The following is a 19,326-nucleotide window of genomic DNA, read 5'->3' as shown; positions in this document are numbered from 1 at the left end:
GGAAGGACCCCAGGAGGGCGAGGCGGGGGAAGCCGAGCCGGGCAGAGCAGCTGCCGTCGGGAGGGCGCAGGTTCCATAGCGATGGTGGATGTGAAAGGCTCCAGAGCCGCTTCCCTTCCTTCTTCCCCCGGCTCATGTCCGTGTGGAGCCCCAGCCTTCCTGAGACTCTAGAAGGGTGTTTGGAGATGACACTGTCCTACCTCTCTCACAGAATTAGTTTCAATTTGGTTTGGTTTGGGTTTTTTTGTTTTTCATTAGAGTCCCCTGGGAAAGCCCATTACCAACCTGCAGCTGCACTGACTTCAGCCCAAGTGTACGTGCACAGCTAGCAGATGTGCCTGCCCTGTTGACAGACTGACAGAAACATCTTAGCTGCTCTGTAGGCTTATTCCTTCAACATCACAGACTGCTGGTTTGTAAATGTGTCTCTTCCTGGAGGAGCAGTTCACCTTGCAGGAAACTGCCTGCCTGAGTAACATAAAACAGGGGCGGATAATAATTAACCATGTTTCTGCATTGTCTCATCATCATTATATGATCTTTGCTTGCTGACTGAGGCTTTGGAATTTCTTCCAAGCATTCTTCAGAGATGCAGGTTGCAAAATCTTTGCAAGGAAAGCTGGGAGAACCTAAATTAGCAGCTATTTAGTAAATATGGCAGGTCCAGAATCAAATCTTACAGACAGATCTGTTAGAATCTTTGCATGGGTGTTGTGTTTAACATTTTGATGCCATTCCGGGTATCTGACACACCATTTATTCCAGAAATAAGGTATTAGGGGTTGTGAGTTAAAAGCTGAATAAGTAGTCTGATACATTGCACACTCGTAATATGGTGACGTACATAAAAAGATTATTTTGAAATGTAACAGTTCAATTAGATTCTGTGGAAATCCATTGTCAAAATTGCTTGTAGGAAGATGTGTTAATTTGAAGTCGTTAAGCAGTATTTTAAAATTGTGGAAATAAGATCGGGGTTGGTTTCTCTAGTAGAGTTACCTATTTTGTTATTTGAGTAACATTAGCAAAAAGCGTTGATAATTCTGCTTTAATCAAACCTTGCTGTTAGAAGACCTTTAAATCTTTTTAGATTTTGATACCTTCCTGGCCGAAAAGCACTTTTTAGAAAGAGGTCACATAGAATACGTGCAAAATTGTCTCCAGGAAGTCACAGACAGCTGTGGTTTTTCAATGTGGTCGCTTGTTTTAATACCTAATAAAGTGTTTTGTCCTTCTCCTTCAGCTCAACCCAAATGTAAGTGTATTTCAGAGAAAATTTGTGAATGAAGTGAAGAAGTGTGAAGAAATGGAGAGAATACTTGGTGAGCTTTACTTTCATGTCTGCCCTTTCTTGTCTGTGAGGTTATTAAAGCTTATTGCTAGAGTAAAAGGGCAGTGAAGATTTCAGCTACCAGTTTCTTTAATCTTCCTAGTCTTGTATCATCAGAGTATTGTAGAATCTTATCTAATTTTTCATAGATATGAAAATAATACACATACATATGCTCATATATAGACTTTTGGAGCTGGAGATGACCTATCTGTAGTACCAAATGGGGTCAAAACATACAAATTCCTCCCCCTCTGCTCTGCCCTGGTGAGACCGCATCTGGAATATTGTGTCCAGTTCTGGGCCCCTCAGTTCAAGAAGGACAGGAACTGCTGGAGAGAGTCCAGCGTAGGGCTACAAAGATGATGGAGGGAGTGGAGCATCTCCCTTCTGAGGAGCGGCTGAGGGAGCTGGGTCTCTTTAGTTTGCAGAAGAGGAGACTGAGGGGTGACCTCATTCATGTTTATAAATATTTAAAGGGTGAGTGTCACGAGGATGGAGCCAGGCTCTTCTTGGTGACAAACAATGATAGGACAAGGGGTAACGGACACAAACTGGAACACAGGAGGTTCCACTTAAATTTGAGAAGAAACTTCTTCTCAGTGAGGGTGACAGAGCCCTGGCCCAGGCTGCCCAGAGAGGTTGTGGAGTCTCCTTCTCTGCAGCCATTCAAAACCCGCCTGGACGCCTTCCTGTGTAACCTCATCTGGGTGTTCCTGCTCCGGCAGGGGGATTGGACTGGATGAGCTTTGGAGGTCCCTTCCAATCCCTCACGGTCTGGGATTCTGTGTGAAATGTATTCCTTAATTTGCCTTGACACGCCTCATCAGTTTTGACTGTATTGCAGAATCGTTTGGGTTGGAAGGGACCTCTTGAGATCATGTTGTCAACCTGCAGGTCAAGCAGGGACTGCTGGAACCAGTGTGTCCAGCGGGATTTTGGATATGGACACTCCACATCCTCTTCCAGTGGTTCTTGTTTTAATACCACTGGTTTCTGTATCTCAGTTTTGTGAGCTGTTGAATCTATCCGACAGCATGTATGTGCTAGATAAAGGTTGGGGTTCTTTTTAAGCTGAGAGGTGAGGAAGAGTTGCTAATGTGCTGCTGGTAAATAGTTGAGACCATTTCAGTATTGACTGCTGGGAAGATGTAAGCTTTACTCTGGATATTTCCTTGACTATTAGATAAGCCCCGATTTTCATGTTCTGTAACTCAATACTATTGAACTTCCAAGCACCCTCAAAAATATCCCAGGTTATTAATAATTGTGTTCACATGGTAGTTAATGCTCTGCATGCCCTTCCTTATTCATTACAAGCCAGATGCAGATTACCTCAGTGTAGCCCGAGGAAAAGTTTCTGTTGAAGGGTTCTTGTTGTTAGAATCTCTCATCAGAGACATGTGCTGGTCATGCCAAACCACCCCAGTAGTGATTTCGTCAAGCTCCTGGCCCGCTGTGAGTTGTTGTGTTTGTTGTCAAGGTTGCTTAAGCTGCCTTGTGTGAATATTTCTTATTCCAAACATGGGTCAGTGAGCAGAATGTCAAATTTTGGCAGATGGTGTGATTAGCAGGAAGTGGTATCTTGCAGCAACAAAGAGATGCTATGAAATGTTAAAAGCTTCTTGAGAAGTTCTTGTGGTGGGAAAATTTCAGAGGACTCTGAAGATAGCTTACTTCTGCAAAATCCAAAGACAGGAATGTTCTGTGTATTGTTCCTATATTCTCCATAAGCCTCTTTTTTGTTGTTATTTTTTTATTCTCCTTGGAGGGACTAGTCTTTCCCCTTTCCTTGCATTCTTCTTGAAGACTCTATTTGTGTATTTTGCTAAAATGAATGAATAAAATAGCTAGGGCCTCATGCTGCAGTGTGATCAGCACCATCAATAGCAGCTGAAGGTCAACTATGCAGCATTCTAGGAAGTATAAGGAAATGATATTTCCCTTCTGATTCAGTTTTTATTTTCACTCCAGGATATTTAGTACATGAAATTAAAAAGGCGGATATTCCACTTCCTGAAGGAGATGTTGCTCCTCCTGCCCCCTTGCTGAAACACATTTTAGAAATCCAGGTAACTTTTCTACACAGCTGATGCCAAAAATACAGCTCTGGATCTTGGAACTTGAGTTCAAACTTAGTTATTCATTGTCGTATGACCAATGACTTTAAGTTGTAGGGGTGCGGTGTTGATGACAACAGGGAAGCATTTGCTTTTGGTTTTGCCCATTTTTTTTCCTTTCTGCCAGTGAGGATTTGATTTTAACACAAAATTCCTGTGAAAGGCCCAAAGCTAACTCACGGGGTTTGCAGTCATCTGTTTTCTTTTGAGGGATTGGCACGGTACATTGTTCCTGGCAAATTATTACTGGTAGTTGTAGTCCTTCATCCTCATTTATTGCTTTGGAGCCTCTTGCTGAGGCTCTCTTTGTACATTCAGAATGTCCAGGCTAGGGGTTTTATGTGCCCGAGGTTCTGCAGGTTCCAGTGCTGGTTGCAGAGCAAAACGTGCTGCTGTTTTCTCTGAATGCTTTTTCCAGTACTGCGTTAGAAGTAGGAGCTTGTAGAAATGCAGACAATTTTGAATGACATCCTGTTTTGCTGTAATTCTATTAATAGAATAAATAAATGTCTTGCACCTATAGTATCTGAAGTTCTAATTCCAAGTCTGCATTACTTAGGTTGGACACAAATTAGGGTCAGAACAGCAGACTTAAGAGATGCCAGTGGAGGATCAAGTGTACTCGATACAAAGCATTGCTTGGCACACTGAGGGATCAAACCTATGGAGCTTAGGTTAATTTATGAATTAAATAACTCCCATCATTGTGGCAAATAAATGTGTGCTTAAAATGAATCCTTTCCTGATTTCCAAAACAGTATAGTTGATTCTATATAATTTTTTCCTCTATGTCTTAGGAACAGTTGCAGAAGCTGGAGACAGAATTGAGGGAAATAACTAAAAACAAAGAAAAGCTGAGAAGAAACCTGCTTGAACTGACAGAATACACGTGCATGTTAGAGGTCACACGAAGATTTGTCAGGAGAACAGCTGAGGTACTGCCTGTGGTGTTTGGCGAGGAGCGAGGGTCGTATTTTTGTTGCATACCGTTAGCAGTGGTAGTTAAGTGTGTGACCTGGTGTTGGGCTTCACAGCACTGTATGTTGTTTGGGATTATTTGTGCTCAGCACCTGGAGAGCCTGACTGGCAACCTCTAGTGCTAGGCTGTGTTCAGATGCACAGCAGAACGCAGCCCTGAACGCAGAGGAGCTTTGTCATTTCTCTGTTGAACCGTTTGAATGTTACCTCTGATGCCAGCTGAAAATGAAGGCGTATTCGTCTTGATTTGACGTGTAAATTTTGCTAAGAAATTTACCATGGAACCTTTGCAGCACTGACTGTAATTGCTGAGAACGGTGCATCTGGAATCTCAGGATCTTTCTGTTGTCTGAACTGAACACAGGAAAGGCTTTTATAATTTTATTGAGATAATTTACTTAATTATTAGCTTTTCTTCTTTAGAATAATAAATGAATGGAAATATTTTTTTGTGAGAGCTATGAACGATCTTTCTTTTATTTGCTAGTATGAATCCCATTTACATGCCAATTATGAAGAATTTCCATCTGTGGAAAACGAGCCGTTAGCAGATTACAACTGTATGCACAGACTGGGTGCCAAGCTGGGGTAGGTATGGGTCAGTCCACGTCAGTCAGTGTGTGCCACCTCAAAACTGCTTGAGGAGCTGCTGGAAACAATGGGCTGTTTCCTTACAAGATGGGATGTGATGTGCCTTGAGTGATTTTTGAAGAGCCAGACAGTTTTAGACAGGGTCGGGGTCTGACCCAAATGTATCTTTGTAACAAAATTGGATTATTTGAAGAGACAGGTAGGACAGCGCTGAAAAAACTGTCACAAAAACTCCATCAAACCAAGTATGTGTGTTAAGGAAAATCTCCAAATGCTCTAAATCAGTACTTTCTTCTACTGTTTTTTCTAGGGTGAACACAGTGTTTTAATCACCAGCAGTGTCATTTGTAAATGTAACTGTTAATGGTATTGCCTGCTTACCTTTAAAATGCTGTATGGATACTGCTTTCTACAAGAGGGTATCTTACAGAGCAAGAAAGTAAAGAGCCTTACTATAGCAGGAAGAAGAGATGTCCAGTATAACTCCAGCTGTGTGCTCGGGCCTACAGTCTGCTTGTTTTCCAAATAGAAATTGTGTCCCTATTTTATGTACCAGTTACTTCCTGTTGAGCGTGATCCTTCCTTCTCTAGGGATGGCAGATGTTAAGTCATTGTAACTATGTGATCCTGAGTGATAATGTACTCTGAGTTTTTAATTTTTCTTGTGGATTTTAGCTTATTTTTCTTTTTTTTTTTTTTTTTTTTCTCAATAGTTTCATATCTGGTTTAGTTCACATAGCAAAAGTTGAAGCATTTGAAAAAATGCTGTGGAGAGTCTGTAAAGGATACACTATTCTTACCTACGCAGAGTTGGATGAAAGTCTGGAGGATCCAGATACAGTGAGTAGACACCGTAGCTGTGAGTTTATTGTGTTTGTACTTTTCATAAAACTTGGAAGAATTGCTGCTCTGCTCTGCCTGCAATGATTGTAAATGATTTCCCAGTGCCCTCAGGCGGAAAACTCTTTTAAAGTATTGGATCTTGTAAGACTTTAGAATTAGAGGTCTTGATGCCGCTGTAACTCTAGGAGTGGCAATTAATTGTTCACGGCTCAGTTTGATGAGTGCAGAACTTCGCTGTGGAATAGCAGTGGCTTTACGATTGGCTCCTTTGATCAAAACACGTGGCATAAATGGGTGCTTGGGTATTTATTAACTAGGTCTGTACAGTGCCTTACCTTGTAATAGTCATTTTATTTGTTCATTCAGTAGTTAAAGAAGAAAAAGTCTGGAGTACAGTTGTTCTTTTGTGAAATTTTTTCTCTGAAGTGAGAAAACTTTTTGTAAATCGGCGATTATGACCGCCTAGTCTGTCACTTCTAAATTTTGCCAAACACTTTCATTTTTCAAGACTTTTTTGTTACCATTAATTCCGAGATGGTAAAATAGAATTAATCTTTCATTTTCCCTGAAAACTTTTTCTGTTTTTCTCTAATGTACCAAAAAAAGAGAGATCTCGACACACTTGAATTTTATCTCTTGATCTTCACTGAAATAGTGGAAAGTTAATGCTACTAACACAGCTTTACCTCATTATTCAAACTTGTTATTTTGCTGCATAATTTTGTCACAGTGGAGTTGTTGGTTGAAAGCAAACTTCAGCTTAACTTTTGGTTTGTTCTGTTGTTTTTTCCTTTTTTTTAGGGCGAAACCACAAAATGGTTTGTTTTTTTAGTGTCCTATTGGGGTGAACAAATCGGCCAGAAAGTTAAGAAGATTTGTGACTGGTGAGAAGTAACACTAAGCTATATTATTTCTTTGTACCTGGGTTATTTTCTTGTTAGTTTCTCCCTGCTCCCCTGCTTTGTAATGTTGATTTTTAGGCAACATTTATGTCTTTCTCCATCCCCATTGCACCTAGCTTTATAATTATGCAATAGACAAATAAATGTATGAGTCATTTTATCTGCAGTCCTTATTAAGTGCTGGCAGAATAGTGACTCTCAGTTGAATCCGTTCCGTGGGTATTAAATGGGGTGTTGCAGATTTGACTAGAGCATGGGGTTGGGTGATCTGTTTCGTTTCAGTCTGGTTATTTAACAGAAAGTTCTGTTTTTCTGTAGCTATCACTGTCATGTGTACCCGTATCCAAATACCATGGAGGAGCGCAGGGCAGTTGTGGAAGGGCTGAGTGTTCGCATTCAGGATCTTCATGCTGTAAGTAAATAACGGTGTTCCCTTTGCTGTAGATATCACACCATGGGAAGACATTTGATGAATCAGCATTAAATACATGAATGTGTTTCTAAAATACGCACAGCTGTGGGTCTGGACGTGACTGTACCTTGCGTCCCTGGTTTCGTGGTGCGTGTATCTATTAAAACCAGGGCACTTAGCATTATCTTCTATTTTAAGAAGTGGTTAGCATGCCCTCCTACAAATGTGGTGCAGCATTGGACAAATACCAAGTGCTCTGACTGTGGTTAATGCAACCACTGTTACATTTTCAACGAAATATTTTCTTTTCCTTGGTCAAAGGTGCTGCATAAAACTGAGGATTACTTACGCCAAGTCCTGTGTAAAGCATCTGAATCCATCTATACGTGGGTTATCCAAGTGAAAAAGATGAAAGCCATTTATCACGTACTCAACCTGTGTAGTTTTGATGTCACAAACAAATGTTTAATCGCTGAGGTTTGGTGTCCAGTGGCTGATCTGCAAAATTTACGCCATGCGTTGGAAGAAGGTTCAGTAAGTCAGCTGAATGCTCACTGGTGTTAAAATGTTTGTACTGAACTAATTATACAGATAAGGAAATAAAATCATTAGAAGTAGGCACAGGCAAGTCTGGGTCTCTGTGAACCCATAGCAAACAATTTCTTTATAAACAGAGCCTTTATTTAATGTTGTGGGGTTTGTTTGGTTTGGTTTGGCTTTTTTTCCTTGAATAAGAACTTCTGTGTTGGACCCAAGTCTGTCTGGGCTCACCGTGCTATTTGCAGTCAAGTAGAAGGTGCTGGTTTCCTTGTGTGAGTTGGGTTGGGTGCAACTCCATCTTTTTGTTTTACAAGAGGGGATTTTTAGGAACAAATCTTTGTTTCATTAATATTGACTGATGACTCTTATTTAATATAAAATAAGGATTAGACCACTTTGTGTAATTAGTGTTTTTAGAGGAACAGATTGATGTCATTTTTTTTTTAAATGGCACAAGTGGATAAATGTTAAATTTGGGGCTTAATTTAGGGATGTTTCGGAATCGGTGAAACTGCTGATAGAGGAAATGTTTTCACTTTGATTAGATTAATCATCAACTGAGGCTTTTATATAAATGTGTCTTCTTTCTGTCTGCAATTAGAGGAAGAGTGGAGCTACAATTTCTTCATTCATGAATACCATCCCAACGACACAACCTCCTCCAACTTTGATACGTACCAATAAATTCACCTCAGGGTTCCAAAACATTGTTGATGCTTACGGAGTTGGGAACTATGGGGAAGTTAATCCAGGTTGGTCCTGAAATCTGAACTGTGAGCTGTGCTGTCATTGCCGCTTGCCTTGTTACGTGTAAATACCGTGCTGAACTGGACACCAGGACACAACCACACTGCCTGTTAGGAGCTGTTTTACAATTTCAGTAGCTCATCAAAAGTACAAGTGGTGCTCCAAGCAGTGAGAAGGGATTTGATTTTACTGAGTTATTTTAGCATTAAAGATACTGATAACAGCTGTATAATGTTTCTTTATATGCTTTACCTTGAATAAGATATTCAGGTAATGGCTATTGATCTTACTGAAGCTTGGAGCTCATCACTTGAAAAAATCCAGCTTGTTGCATAGCCTAGTTAGTTTAATGTCCTTACGTATTTTTGCGGCTACGTTGACTACGTCATGCTGTGCAGGAGAATGTGCATTATAGTCCAGAGCCAAAACAGCCACCTAGGAAGAACTGTTTGTTTGGTTTTTATTTCCTGGGCTCATTCTCCTCAGAATCGTTGGCTAACGCTCAGCTGTGGAGTTGTCATTACTAAAGGATGTCTATATAAGCAAGCTTTAAACTGAGTTAAATTTATGGGGTGGGGGAGAGGTCTCTTAGCAGGAGGTGAAATTTCTTTCAGACTTAAAGCTGAGAATTATTTGAGATGTTAAAGTAGTTGTATTGCTCGGGCATAATACAGATAGCAGCAGCATCCGTTGAGCTGTGCGCCTGTGAAATCTGTGGTGTTGTCATTTCAGCTCTCTATACCATCATCACTTTTCCCTTCTTGTTTGCGGTTATGTTTGGAGACTTCGGGCATGGTCTGCTAATGTTCATATTTGCCCTTTTGACAATACTGTATGAAAACCACCCGAGATTACGAAGATCACAAGATGAGGTAAAAGAAATTACTACTGATTTGCTCCCCACTCCGCAGGATAACTTCAACTGAATAGCTGCTGTCTTTCTGAAAAGCACTAGTAACTGCACAAATATTAGACTGGCAGTTTTCCCCCCCTTGGTTTCAAGATTTTCTGTGTTTAAAGTTGCCATATTCCTTGAGATTAGTGTGATATATTAACAAACTGTTTGCTTTTTGTGAAAGAGCAGAAATAATCAAGTTGGAATGAAAGACTGACAAAAATTGATAGTGGTGGGCTTGTCTTTTCTTCTGCTAGGGCTACTCAGTGGTGTGTGTGTTTTACAGAGTGTGGTTACAGTGACCAATGTGAGGAGAGAATTCTTTTTCAAATTCCATCTTTTATCGTTTCTGAAAAGGAGTTGTAGTTCAAAATCTGTTACACTTAATTTTAACTAATTTTGTAATGGCGTGGGATTGGAATGCAGAAACACGTGCATCTCCTCAGAATGTCGTTTAATCAATAATAGCTGCAAATGGCTGACTTCTTAAACTGTTGATGGGGAGGAGAGGTGGCTTACAAAGACTATTTGTTAGTGTAACCATACCGAGGAGAAAAGTCTGAGTTTGTGTTATGGGACTTCAGATCTCTGCATTCAACTTCAGGCACAGTTGTCTTTCAGAATACACCCTGCTGCTAGCTGTCTCCTAATGCATACAAACCTTTGCACATGAACCCCTTGAGTAAAGCTGTGACTGGGGGGAGACAACTGCACCCATTTGATGACTGCCATTTGTAAATTGCTCATTCACATGCTAAAAGCAGAATTCTCTGTGTTATGACTTGGTTGGCCTTAGGTTTCTTCATACTTCCTTAATGACTTCACAATAATTTTTTTCTTTAGATGTCTTGATATGGCCAAAAATGTGTAGATAACGATTGTTCACAGAGCAGATGATGTTCTCTATTTTTTTCTTCAATACTTACAGATAATGAAAATGTTATTTGAAGGCCGATACGTTATTTTATTAATGGGTCTCTTCTCTGTCTACACTGGATTGATCTATAATGACTGTTTTTCAAAGTCATTAAATATATTTGGTTCTGGATGGAATGTTTCAGCAATGTTTGAACAGAAGGTTTGGCGGTGAGTAGGATGCCTCTGTTATAGCATTAAAACAAAAAATTAAAAGAATAAAACAAAGCAAACTGTGCTTCCTGCAACAGTTTAACCCTTTTGCTTACCCATTTAACTGTCCTTTTATACACATTAGTAAGTAAATGTTCTGAAATCTAGTAAAATCCAGTTGTTAAGATGGCAGGTGCTAGTGCACTAAGAGCTAAGTGATGTAGAATCATAGAATGAATCATAGAATGGTGCAGGTTGGAAGGGACCTTAAAGCTCATCCAGTCCAACCCCTGCCATGGGCAGGGACACCTCCCACCAGACCAGGTTGCCCAAAGCCCCGTCCAACCTGGCCTTGAACACTTCCAGGGAGGGGGCATCCACAACTTCCCTGGGCAACCTGTGCCAGTGCCTCACCACCCTCACAGTAAAGAATTTCTTCCCAAGATCCAGTCCAAATCTGCCCTCTTTCAGTTTAAAACCATTCCCCCTCGTTCTGTTGCTACCTGCCCTTGTAAAAAGTCTCTTCCCAGCTTTCTTATAGGGCCCCTTCAGGAACTGGAAGGCTGCAATAAGGTCCCCCCAGAGCCTTCTCTTCTCCAGGCTGAACAGCCCCAACTCTCTCAGCCTATGTCTAGGCTTAGAATAAAAGAGTCAGTAACAGTTATTTAAAAACAACAAAGATATCAGTTTGGTTATTGTCTTAAATTGGGAAATCCACAGAGAACACGATTTCTTACACTGTTATAATTTGATCGATCTGCCAGGTTAATCCCACATTTATCAGTGCTGCTTTACAGGATTTACAGTCCTCAGTCACCTGGAACATCTTCTAGGATTTGACCATTGCATATAGGTGACAGTCAGTCTGGAACAAATTCTGTTGTAATAACCTAATGTTATGTGCTAGCTAATAACTTCTAGGGATTAAAAACTGCTCCTGGCATAGGATCTTTTTATTGGCAGTAAAAACTTGCACCTAATTTCATGAGGTGCTATTTACAGGGTTTATTCATTCTCTAAACTTTCTTAGCTGTGTTTTGCATCTTTTTTTGTGGCCTCACAAAGGTGTTCTTATGAATGGCCGGAGACTTCAGTAGTACTGTAAAATCCTAACAGAAAACACAAGGACTTTGTCTTGTCATTCTTTTTATTCATAAAAAACACACTGTCTCCTGTGTTATGCTTTTGGTTTGTCTCCTATTACTGTATTTTCCAGAAGAGATTTCTGAATATATGTATCAGATTCTGAGAGGAATAGAAAACATAGGACTAGCCTTGGAGGAATTTGTCATGCTTCTGGAATGAACAGCCAAGCAGCATTAGCACCTACTGTAAGGAAACTCACAGCTGAGGAAAGAAATTACTTACTTAGAAGTTGTTAGTGTCTGCACAGCATTTCATGATAGCAAAAAACCAGAAAGCAGGTTATGTGATTCTTCAAACCTATTTTTTTCCACAGAGTGGTGTAACCTCATTGTTTTGAGGTGTCATGGCCCTTTGGCATTTAAGCGTTCGCAGCTTGCATCTTATTTTGCCTCAAAACCAGGAAATGGCTTAAAGTGACAGAGTCAAAACCACTGACTTTGGTTCAAGTGTGAACAGGTTGAGTGCTGTGTTAATTAAAAATATATGAAGTTAGAGTGGAAACCTCATCCAAATGCAAAATGAAAAAAAAATAATCAATTATTCTTTGGGTGGTTGTTACTGAATTTCATATAAAAGCAAATTATGAGCTTTTTAAAAGAAACTCTCTTTTTCCATTCCAGAGGAACTGGGAATAAAATAATAAATAATAAATAATATAATAGCAAAGTAATGAAATATTTCCTTTCAAAAGCAGCTAATGCAAATTAAGCAGATTGTACACTTCTAGAGATTTTATTTTTGCTATTGTTTTCATTGGCCAGGCCCTTTGCGCTTAGAAATCCCTTTGTTCTTTTGAAGCGTGACAGTGGGTGAGCCAGTCGTCCAAAGGACAGCAGGAGCAGAGTGCTGCAGAACTGGAAGTGTGTGTTGTCACTGTGTTCAAACAATGTCAGATGTGATGGTGTTTCTCTTTCTCTGCAGTCTTGAGGATCTGAAGTCTAACCAGTATTTATCACTGGATCCAAATGTTACTGGTGTATACAATGGAGCTTATCCCTTTGGAATTGATCCGGTTAGTTTTTATTCTTTTAAATTTTCCACTTGTGATTATCAGTCATGCGTAAATTACATTTTGATATGTGTATTGGGAAGATAAATCTCAGTGTGGAAAAAATAAATTTCTGCTTGCATTCATCATGCAAAAAGAGCTTTTCCCTTAATGAGTCAAAGATTTAACTGTTTTCACAACACTCAAATCAGTTGTAATCCCTGTTTCAGATAGAATTCTGGTCTCCAATAGAGAAAGGCATCTCTTTTATTCCTTCTGTTATACTGCTCTTTAATGCTGGTTTTGTGTTTTCTTCTACAGATCTGGAATTTGGCAAGCAACCGCCTCAGTTTTTTAAATTCTTTCAAAATGAAAATGTCTGTGATTTTTGGAGTGGCTCACATGACATTTGGAGTTGTGTTGGGGGTATTTAACCACTTGTAAGTACAAGAAGTTAAGATAATATTAACATTTTTGTCAGGTCTTGGATTATAACAGTTAATCTGGTAAGGGAAACTGGAACAGTTTTTTAAAAAGCAATAGTAGCACTTGTGAGAATTGTTCTTAAGAAATGACAGTACCAGAGAGCTCTTCCTTCACATAAATACAACGATGGATCGCTATTATGCCAAACAGTCTGAAGACATTGATTAATACAAGATTTTATTTCACGTGTTGTTAAATGCCTCTTATGGTCTTGATTTCCACTGAAATTCCTGATTAAAATTTCACTGGATATGAAGAAACCAGTTCTGGATTGTCATTTCAGTCTTGCTGTTTAAAAGTGCTGGGTACCGTTTTGTTTTATTGAAATATGTGTGGGCCATGTATTTATCTTCATCTTTCTTTGTAAAACTTGCTTTTTTTCCATTTTTATCTTTTAGGCATTTCAAGAAGAAGTATAATATTTATTTGGTTTTTCTTCCTGAACTTTTATTCATGATGTGCATCTTTGGCTACCTTGTGTTTATGATCCTCTTTAAATGGTTAGCGTACTCCGCAGAGGACTCTACGTCTGCTCCCAGTATTCTGATCCAGTTCATTAACATGTTCCTCTTTCCCGGTGCTGAAACAGCCGCCTTCTACCCCGGGCAGGTCAGGAGTGCTCCTACCTCTTCTGAAGGTCCTGTTTTTCTCTGGGCAGGCGATACTTCACCGGTCAGGAGAAGCTGATGGCCGAGTGTTCACCTAGGAAGGGAGATGTATCAGATTAAGGGGAAATTGTATAACCATTGTGATTAAATAATAATGATATTGACTAATTAAGATTTTACATGCTGACTTGTGAAAATACCTGGCTCTAGAACAGAATCTCCCAGGTTAAAATTAAAGCTCGAGAACAGAGTCTCATGCTTGTAATTTTGATGCTTTTTTATATGCTGTAAGTAATCTTGCTAAGCGGAATATCAGTAATGTCTTAATCTAGAACCCAGCCCTGAAGATGCTGGATGTCTGTAACCCAGTTCAAGGGCCAGATTAAATAACATACTTGTGTGCATGTTCGATTTGGAGTACATACCCACTGAAATCAGTAGCAGTGTTCTTATGCTCAAGCAGGCCTTTTAAAGGAAAATGGGAAGGCTTTTCCTGGTTTTGATTTTGTGATCTAATATAATTTTTTTCTTTCCCCCTCAAACAGGCTCATCTGCAGAGATTTTTACTTAGTATTGCTTTTCTTTCTGTTCCTGTAATGCTTTTTGGTAAACCACTTTATTTATACTGGTTGCACAGTGGAAGCCGAGGCATTAGAATGTACAGGGTGAGTACTGGGAGACACTCACACATTTCTTATATAGTACAGAAGGATTCAGCTGCTGTTGTGTTTTGTAGAGAATAATGTTCTTACTATATTTCTACTCAATTTGGAAATTTTTGATGGTAGTGCACAATAGTGCTTTGTTCTTACAGCTTTCTCTTGCCTTTGCTTGCGACTACTTTAAATACACCTTAAAAACGACGCTGGCAGTCCACTTGACGACTCAATACATTTCCATTTTGCAGAGTGGCTACAAGCTAATTCGAAAAGAAAGTGAAGAAGAACTTTCTCTGCTGAGATGTCATGATATAGAAGAAGGAAGCAGTCACTCAGACAGTGTACACAGAGAGGGGGATGAAGAAGAGGTAATGTTTTTACTTAATCTCTAGTTTGTATGTCCTTAAAAGCAAATCAGAAGTGGAAAATCAAGAAGATAACCTGTGCACTGAGTCCCTGGAAATTTTCAAGAAAATCAGCTGAGCCTTTACAAAGACCTTGATGTCTAAATCCAACTTATTTATTTTTATTTGTTGCTATATTATCGTTATTTCCTGCTATATTCAGATGGCTACAGTAAACCACAACCTATCTGTAGTGGAGAACAGGAAGTGTGCTTTGTTTGTATCTATAGACTTTGCATGTGAGACCACAGATTTTCTTAAATTGAAGAGTGGGATAAAAATCCTGGTGTTTGTATGGTTTTATGGATTCTTAAAATTAAGGCAAGAGGATGACTGCCCAGCTTCCTCTTAATTAATCTTGTTTTTTTCAGTCAAACAAAAGTCTTTTGATGTCTGCAAATTACATCTTGTGATGAGGATTATTGCTAAAGGGGGTTGGGAGATGTGGGCAGCATTCCTAGTCCCCAGCTATTGCTGCTGTTTGGTTTGGGCAAGTTTTTAAAGGTCTTGACCAATTCCACTGATTTCCTGTGAACTGAAAGAGAAAAAATTGCTTCAGTTTCCCAGTGTGCAGACTGTGTATAGTACTTGCTTCACTGGGGTAGTAGACTCTTGCTTCTTATGGATAGAAAATACGTGTATTGGTGGTTAAATAAAATGTTTTCCAGTTCCATGCAAAGTGAGTGTTGAAAATTGCAGTAGTATTAGTCTTGGAACTCTTTGTTAGCAACAAGTATGTAAATTTAAAGCTTGCAGTATTAACGTAGTTATTTTTCTATCAGTAGCATTACTGATAATTAATCCTATTTTTAAAGATGCAAAAATCGACATAGTAAACTTATGACCTCAATAGAATGGGACTTAGAACATGGCTGGTTTTACTACTTAAGAGTTTTCAAGTTTAGATCACATTCCTTGTGGAAAGCATAAATTGCATTCATTTTTACCTATCCACAAAGTAACTGGGGAAACTAACCGGAAAACTATAGCATCTGCTATTTTAATGTCTCTGTAATAAGCATCTTAAACATAGCAAATCTTTTTTATTTGATATGAAATTGATGTATTACCCTTTAGTGGAAGTTTTCTTCCACGTATATGAAGATTTGCAGCTGAATGTCTTTGTTCTGTCATGCTGTACTGTATGTTGTTGAAATGGATACCAATGTATTTTTATATTTTAGCTTAATTTCGCAGATGTGTTTATGAATCAAGCCATTCATACCATTGAATACTGTCTAGGATGTATTTCTAATACAGCCTCGTATCTGAGACTTTGGGCATTAAGTCTTGCTCATGCACGTAAGTGGTTTGGTTTTCTTTATCTGTCCCAATTTTCAATGCTGGTTAGAGGGGGGCTGGCCTGTTGAAGTGATACTACTATGAAATTATATTTCTTAATTAAAAAAGCAATCCTTGTTTAAACTAATCATGATCACAGAATCCCAGACCGTTAGGGATTGGAAGGGACCTCAAAAGCTCATCCAGTCCAATCCCCCTGCCGGAGCAGGAACACCCAGATGAGGTTACACAGGAAGGCGTCCAGGCGGGTTTTGAATGTCTGCAGAGAAGGAGACTCCACAACCTCTCTGGGCAGCCTGGGCCAGTGCTCTGTCACCCTCACTGAGAAGAAGTTTATTCTCAAATTTAAGTGGAACCTCCTGTGTTCCAGTTTGTGTCCGTTACCCCTTGTCCTATCATTGTTTGTCACCGAGAAGAGCCTGGCTCCATCCTCGTGACACTCACCCTTTAAATACTTATAAACATGAATGAGGTCTCCCCTCAGTCTCCTCTTCTGCAAACTAAAGAGACCCAGCTCCCTCAGCCGCTCCTCATAAGGGAGATGCTCCACTCCCTTGATCATCTTTGTAGATCTATGGAAAGACTTACTGTTTGGAACCTAGTAATTTTCTTCCTGGATTGCTCTGTGTAGTAAGGAGGCTCATTTATCTAAGCACAGCGTTACCTCACATAGGTGTATCAGATGTCACCGTAGCATTTCCTGTTTTCCATTGCCTGACCAGTTTGGGAGGTATCTAGGTGCTTGCTAAAGTCTTAGTGTCACGGTGTAAAATGTTGCCATCAGTAGATCTTGTTTTGAAATGGAGATGTACCTGTAAGTATTCTGGGAGGCGTGCAACTAGGTCCCATGTTCAGATCCTGTAATACTGTTTAAACTAGAATACGGGTCAGGTGGAGAAGCTCACTGGGTGAATGTATGCAGTATCAACGTTAATTTATGAAAGCCTTTTTTTTTTAATAGAGTTATCCGAAGTTCTATGGCAAATGGTGATGAGAGTAGGTCTTCGTGTGGATACGACCTATGGTGTCTTACTGCTAGTCCCTGTTCTAGCCTTTTTTGCTGTGTTAACAGTTTCTATTCTTTTGGTCATGGAAGGGCTTTCTGCTTTTCTCCATGCTATACGACTTCACTGGTAAGTTTTACCCTTTCATCTCTTCTTTTATACCGCTTCCATGTGTACTGTCTTGTTTAAGAGGAATTTTTGTCAAAATATTAGGTGCCTTATTAAGAAGAAAACTGTAAAATTCAACAGCCTAATGCTACTAATGTAATAGATTTATCTGATCACATTAAATAAATGGCTTGTGAATTGAATGTGGTTGTTCCTCTGGAATATTTTCAGTAAATTCAAGTATTTTATTGGCTTATGATATGACCTAAACCACATTCAGAGTTGATTTTGCTGCAAACTATGAGTACGTTTGATTTATAGTATTGCAGCTTTTCATGTCGTAGAATATTAGTAACATGGATAAGTATTTTTAATTTCGGTCTGGTTATATCACTGAGTGGCTTCAGCCTATCGTATTTATTTGGTTCAACAGAACATTTAAATTAGTGAGCAAAACTTCTGCTAAAATGGGACTGTCAACCCTTAAGTATTTTAATCCTTTCTTAATATCATGAGCTCTGCTCATTGGAGTGGATTCAGAGTGTTTAGCTTGAAACCTGATGACAGTTACAAGGCAGATACATAGCATATAAACACGAGACAGCTATAGGCATTACAGAGTATTGTCCTCATGACATTTTGTATTTGCAAAACAATTAACTGCAACTAATTTGAAAACAGATTAGTAAGACAGAAGTGAGAAATGAGCCATTACAGCACAGTGTCCGTGTGTTTGGGGCTCACAGAAATGTGAAGTTGGCCTGGGGCTGTGATAGGAAGGTTAAGTAGCTGCACAGAAAGCACAAGTGACAGGATTAGGATTGGGTTTGTTCAGCATCGTGTTGCACAGTTCTGTCCCTTGACAACTGGTCGTTTTGGATTAAAATACTGATTCTGTTTGTTTGTTTGTTTGTTGGTTGGTTTTTTTTGTCTCATTTCAGGGTGGAATTTCAGAACAAATTCTACTCCGGTGGAGGATACAAGTTTACGCCTTTCTCTTTTAAGCACATTTCTTTACATTTTAATAAAGATGATACAGTGTAGTTTGGTTGCAGTCAGCAGAAATGTTTGGAACTGTCTGCAAATAATAATGTGATTGGATCTCACCTATGGATGGTTTCTTGTAGGACAAAGTGTTTTTCACTGTTTGCCTTATAACACAGCCAAATAATTCTGTAATATATACCTCCCATAAAAACACATAGCAGATCTGGAGCATCTTGTATATGGATATAAAATGTACATTTTTCTTGATAAACTAATGTTGTAAATTTTATTCTTTAAAAAAATGTTTCTGCTTGTTCAAAAACCAGTGTAGGCATTTTTTTTTTGTTGAGGCTGTTTTATTTTCTTGAATGGTTACTTTTAAGTTATATAAATGACTATTATATTAAACATTCTTTACTAATCACACACTTAAGTAAGCTGCCATATTATGCACTTTGGGAAGAATTCAGCAATGTGTGTTTTCAGTATCTATTCCAGGAGGATTATGAAATGTAAATTTATACATAGCAAAGCAATGTGTTCTCTTTTGGCCGTATTTAAAATTGCCCCAAGAATGCTAACTTTATTCTGAGCTCTGCCCAGGGTTATTACTCAAATATCACTGTGGCTTCTGAGAGATGAAATGTTACGGAAGAAGGCAGGGTTAGAAGTGGAGACTCCCCGCGGAGTGAGCTGTTCTGCAGCCCCAGCACTTGCGGAGACTTTAGTGGGTAAAGACCTCGGAAAAAGCCTGGGTGAGGACTCAAATTCAAGAATTAAGCTGCCTGCTAGGACTTATCCCTGGGTCTGTTTTTACAGTGTGGTCCTATGGAGTGTCTCTCCTCCTAGGAGAAACTTTTGCACAGGAAAAGAAGAGTTGCTTTCAATCCTTGTTTACGTTTGGCTGTAAGGACATACAGGTTGTTGAACCAAAATTTATACTGAAGAGGTGGCAAGGGGTCGTTTTATTTTTTCAGTGTGAACACGGGGATATTACCATAGTGTTTTAACATCTGTGCCGTATGAACAGCATAAGTTAAATTTTGCACTGGTTTCGAACTAATTCCAAATAAAACCTCGTTTGCGCTGTTCGGGGCGGGCCCTCGTGTTTGTACTCGACCCCCTGCCTGCACCTGGCGATGCTGCAGGGGCGGGAGGTCCTTCCCGCTCCCCTGTGGCCCTTCCCGCCTCCAGGCGGGAGGCTCTTC

General features: G+C 39.5%; 1 protein-coding gene across 1 annotated transcript; it reads left to right on the top strand.

Moving 5' to 3' along the window:
- The first annotated feature begins 1,247 nt into the window (after positions 1–1,247).
- Positions 1,248–18,412, top strand: ATP6V0A2 (ATPase, H+ transporting, lysosomal V0 subunit a2). The gene is made up of 19 exons (XM_010188586.1): positions 1,248–1,322; positions 3,305–3,402; positions 4,248–4,385; positions 4,916–5,016; positions 5,733–5,859; positions 6,664–6,746; positions 7,083–7,176; positions 7,498–7,710; positions 8,318–8,468; positions 9,196–9,335; positions 10,287–10,444; positions 12,494–12,584; positions 12,882–13,000; positions 13,445–13,655; positions 14,200–14,319; positions 14,562–14,681; positions 15,902–16,019; positions 16,981–17,152; positions 18,073–18,412. The coding sequence occupies exons 1-19, from the start codon at positions 1,307–1,309 to the stop codon at positions 18,173–18,175; spliced, it is 2,373 nt and encodes a 790-aa protein (XP_010186888.1). The 5' UTR covers positions 1,248–1,306; the 3' UTR covers positions 18,176–18,412.
- The last annotated feature ends 914 nt before the right edge of the window (positions 18,413–19,326 follow it).

The sequence above is a fragment of the Mesitornis unicolor genome, unplaced genomic scaffold (assembly GCF_000695765.1).
Source record: "Mesitornis unicolor isolate BGI_N332 unplaced genomic scaffold, ASM69576v1 scaffold52907, whole genome shotgun sequence".
Classification (NCBI taxonomy): domain Eukaryota; kingdom Metazoa; phylum Chordata; class Aves; order Mesitornithiformes; family Mesitornithidae; genus Mesitornis; species Mesitornis unicolor.
This window is presented reverse-complemented; position numbering and strand designations above follow the sequence as displayed.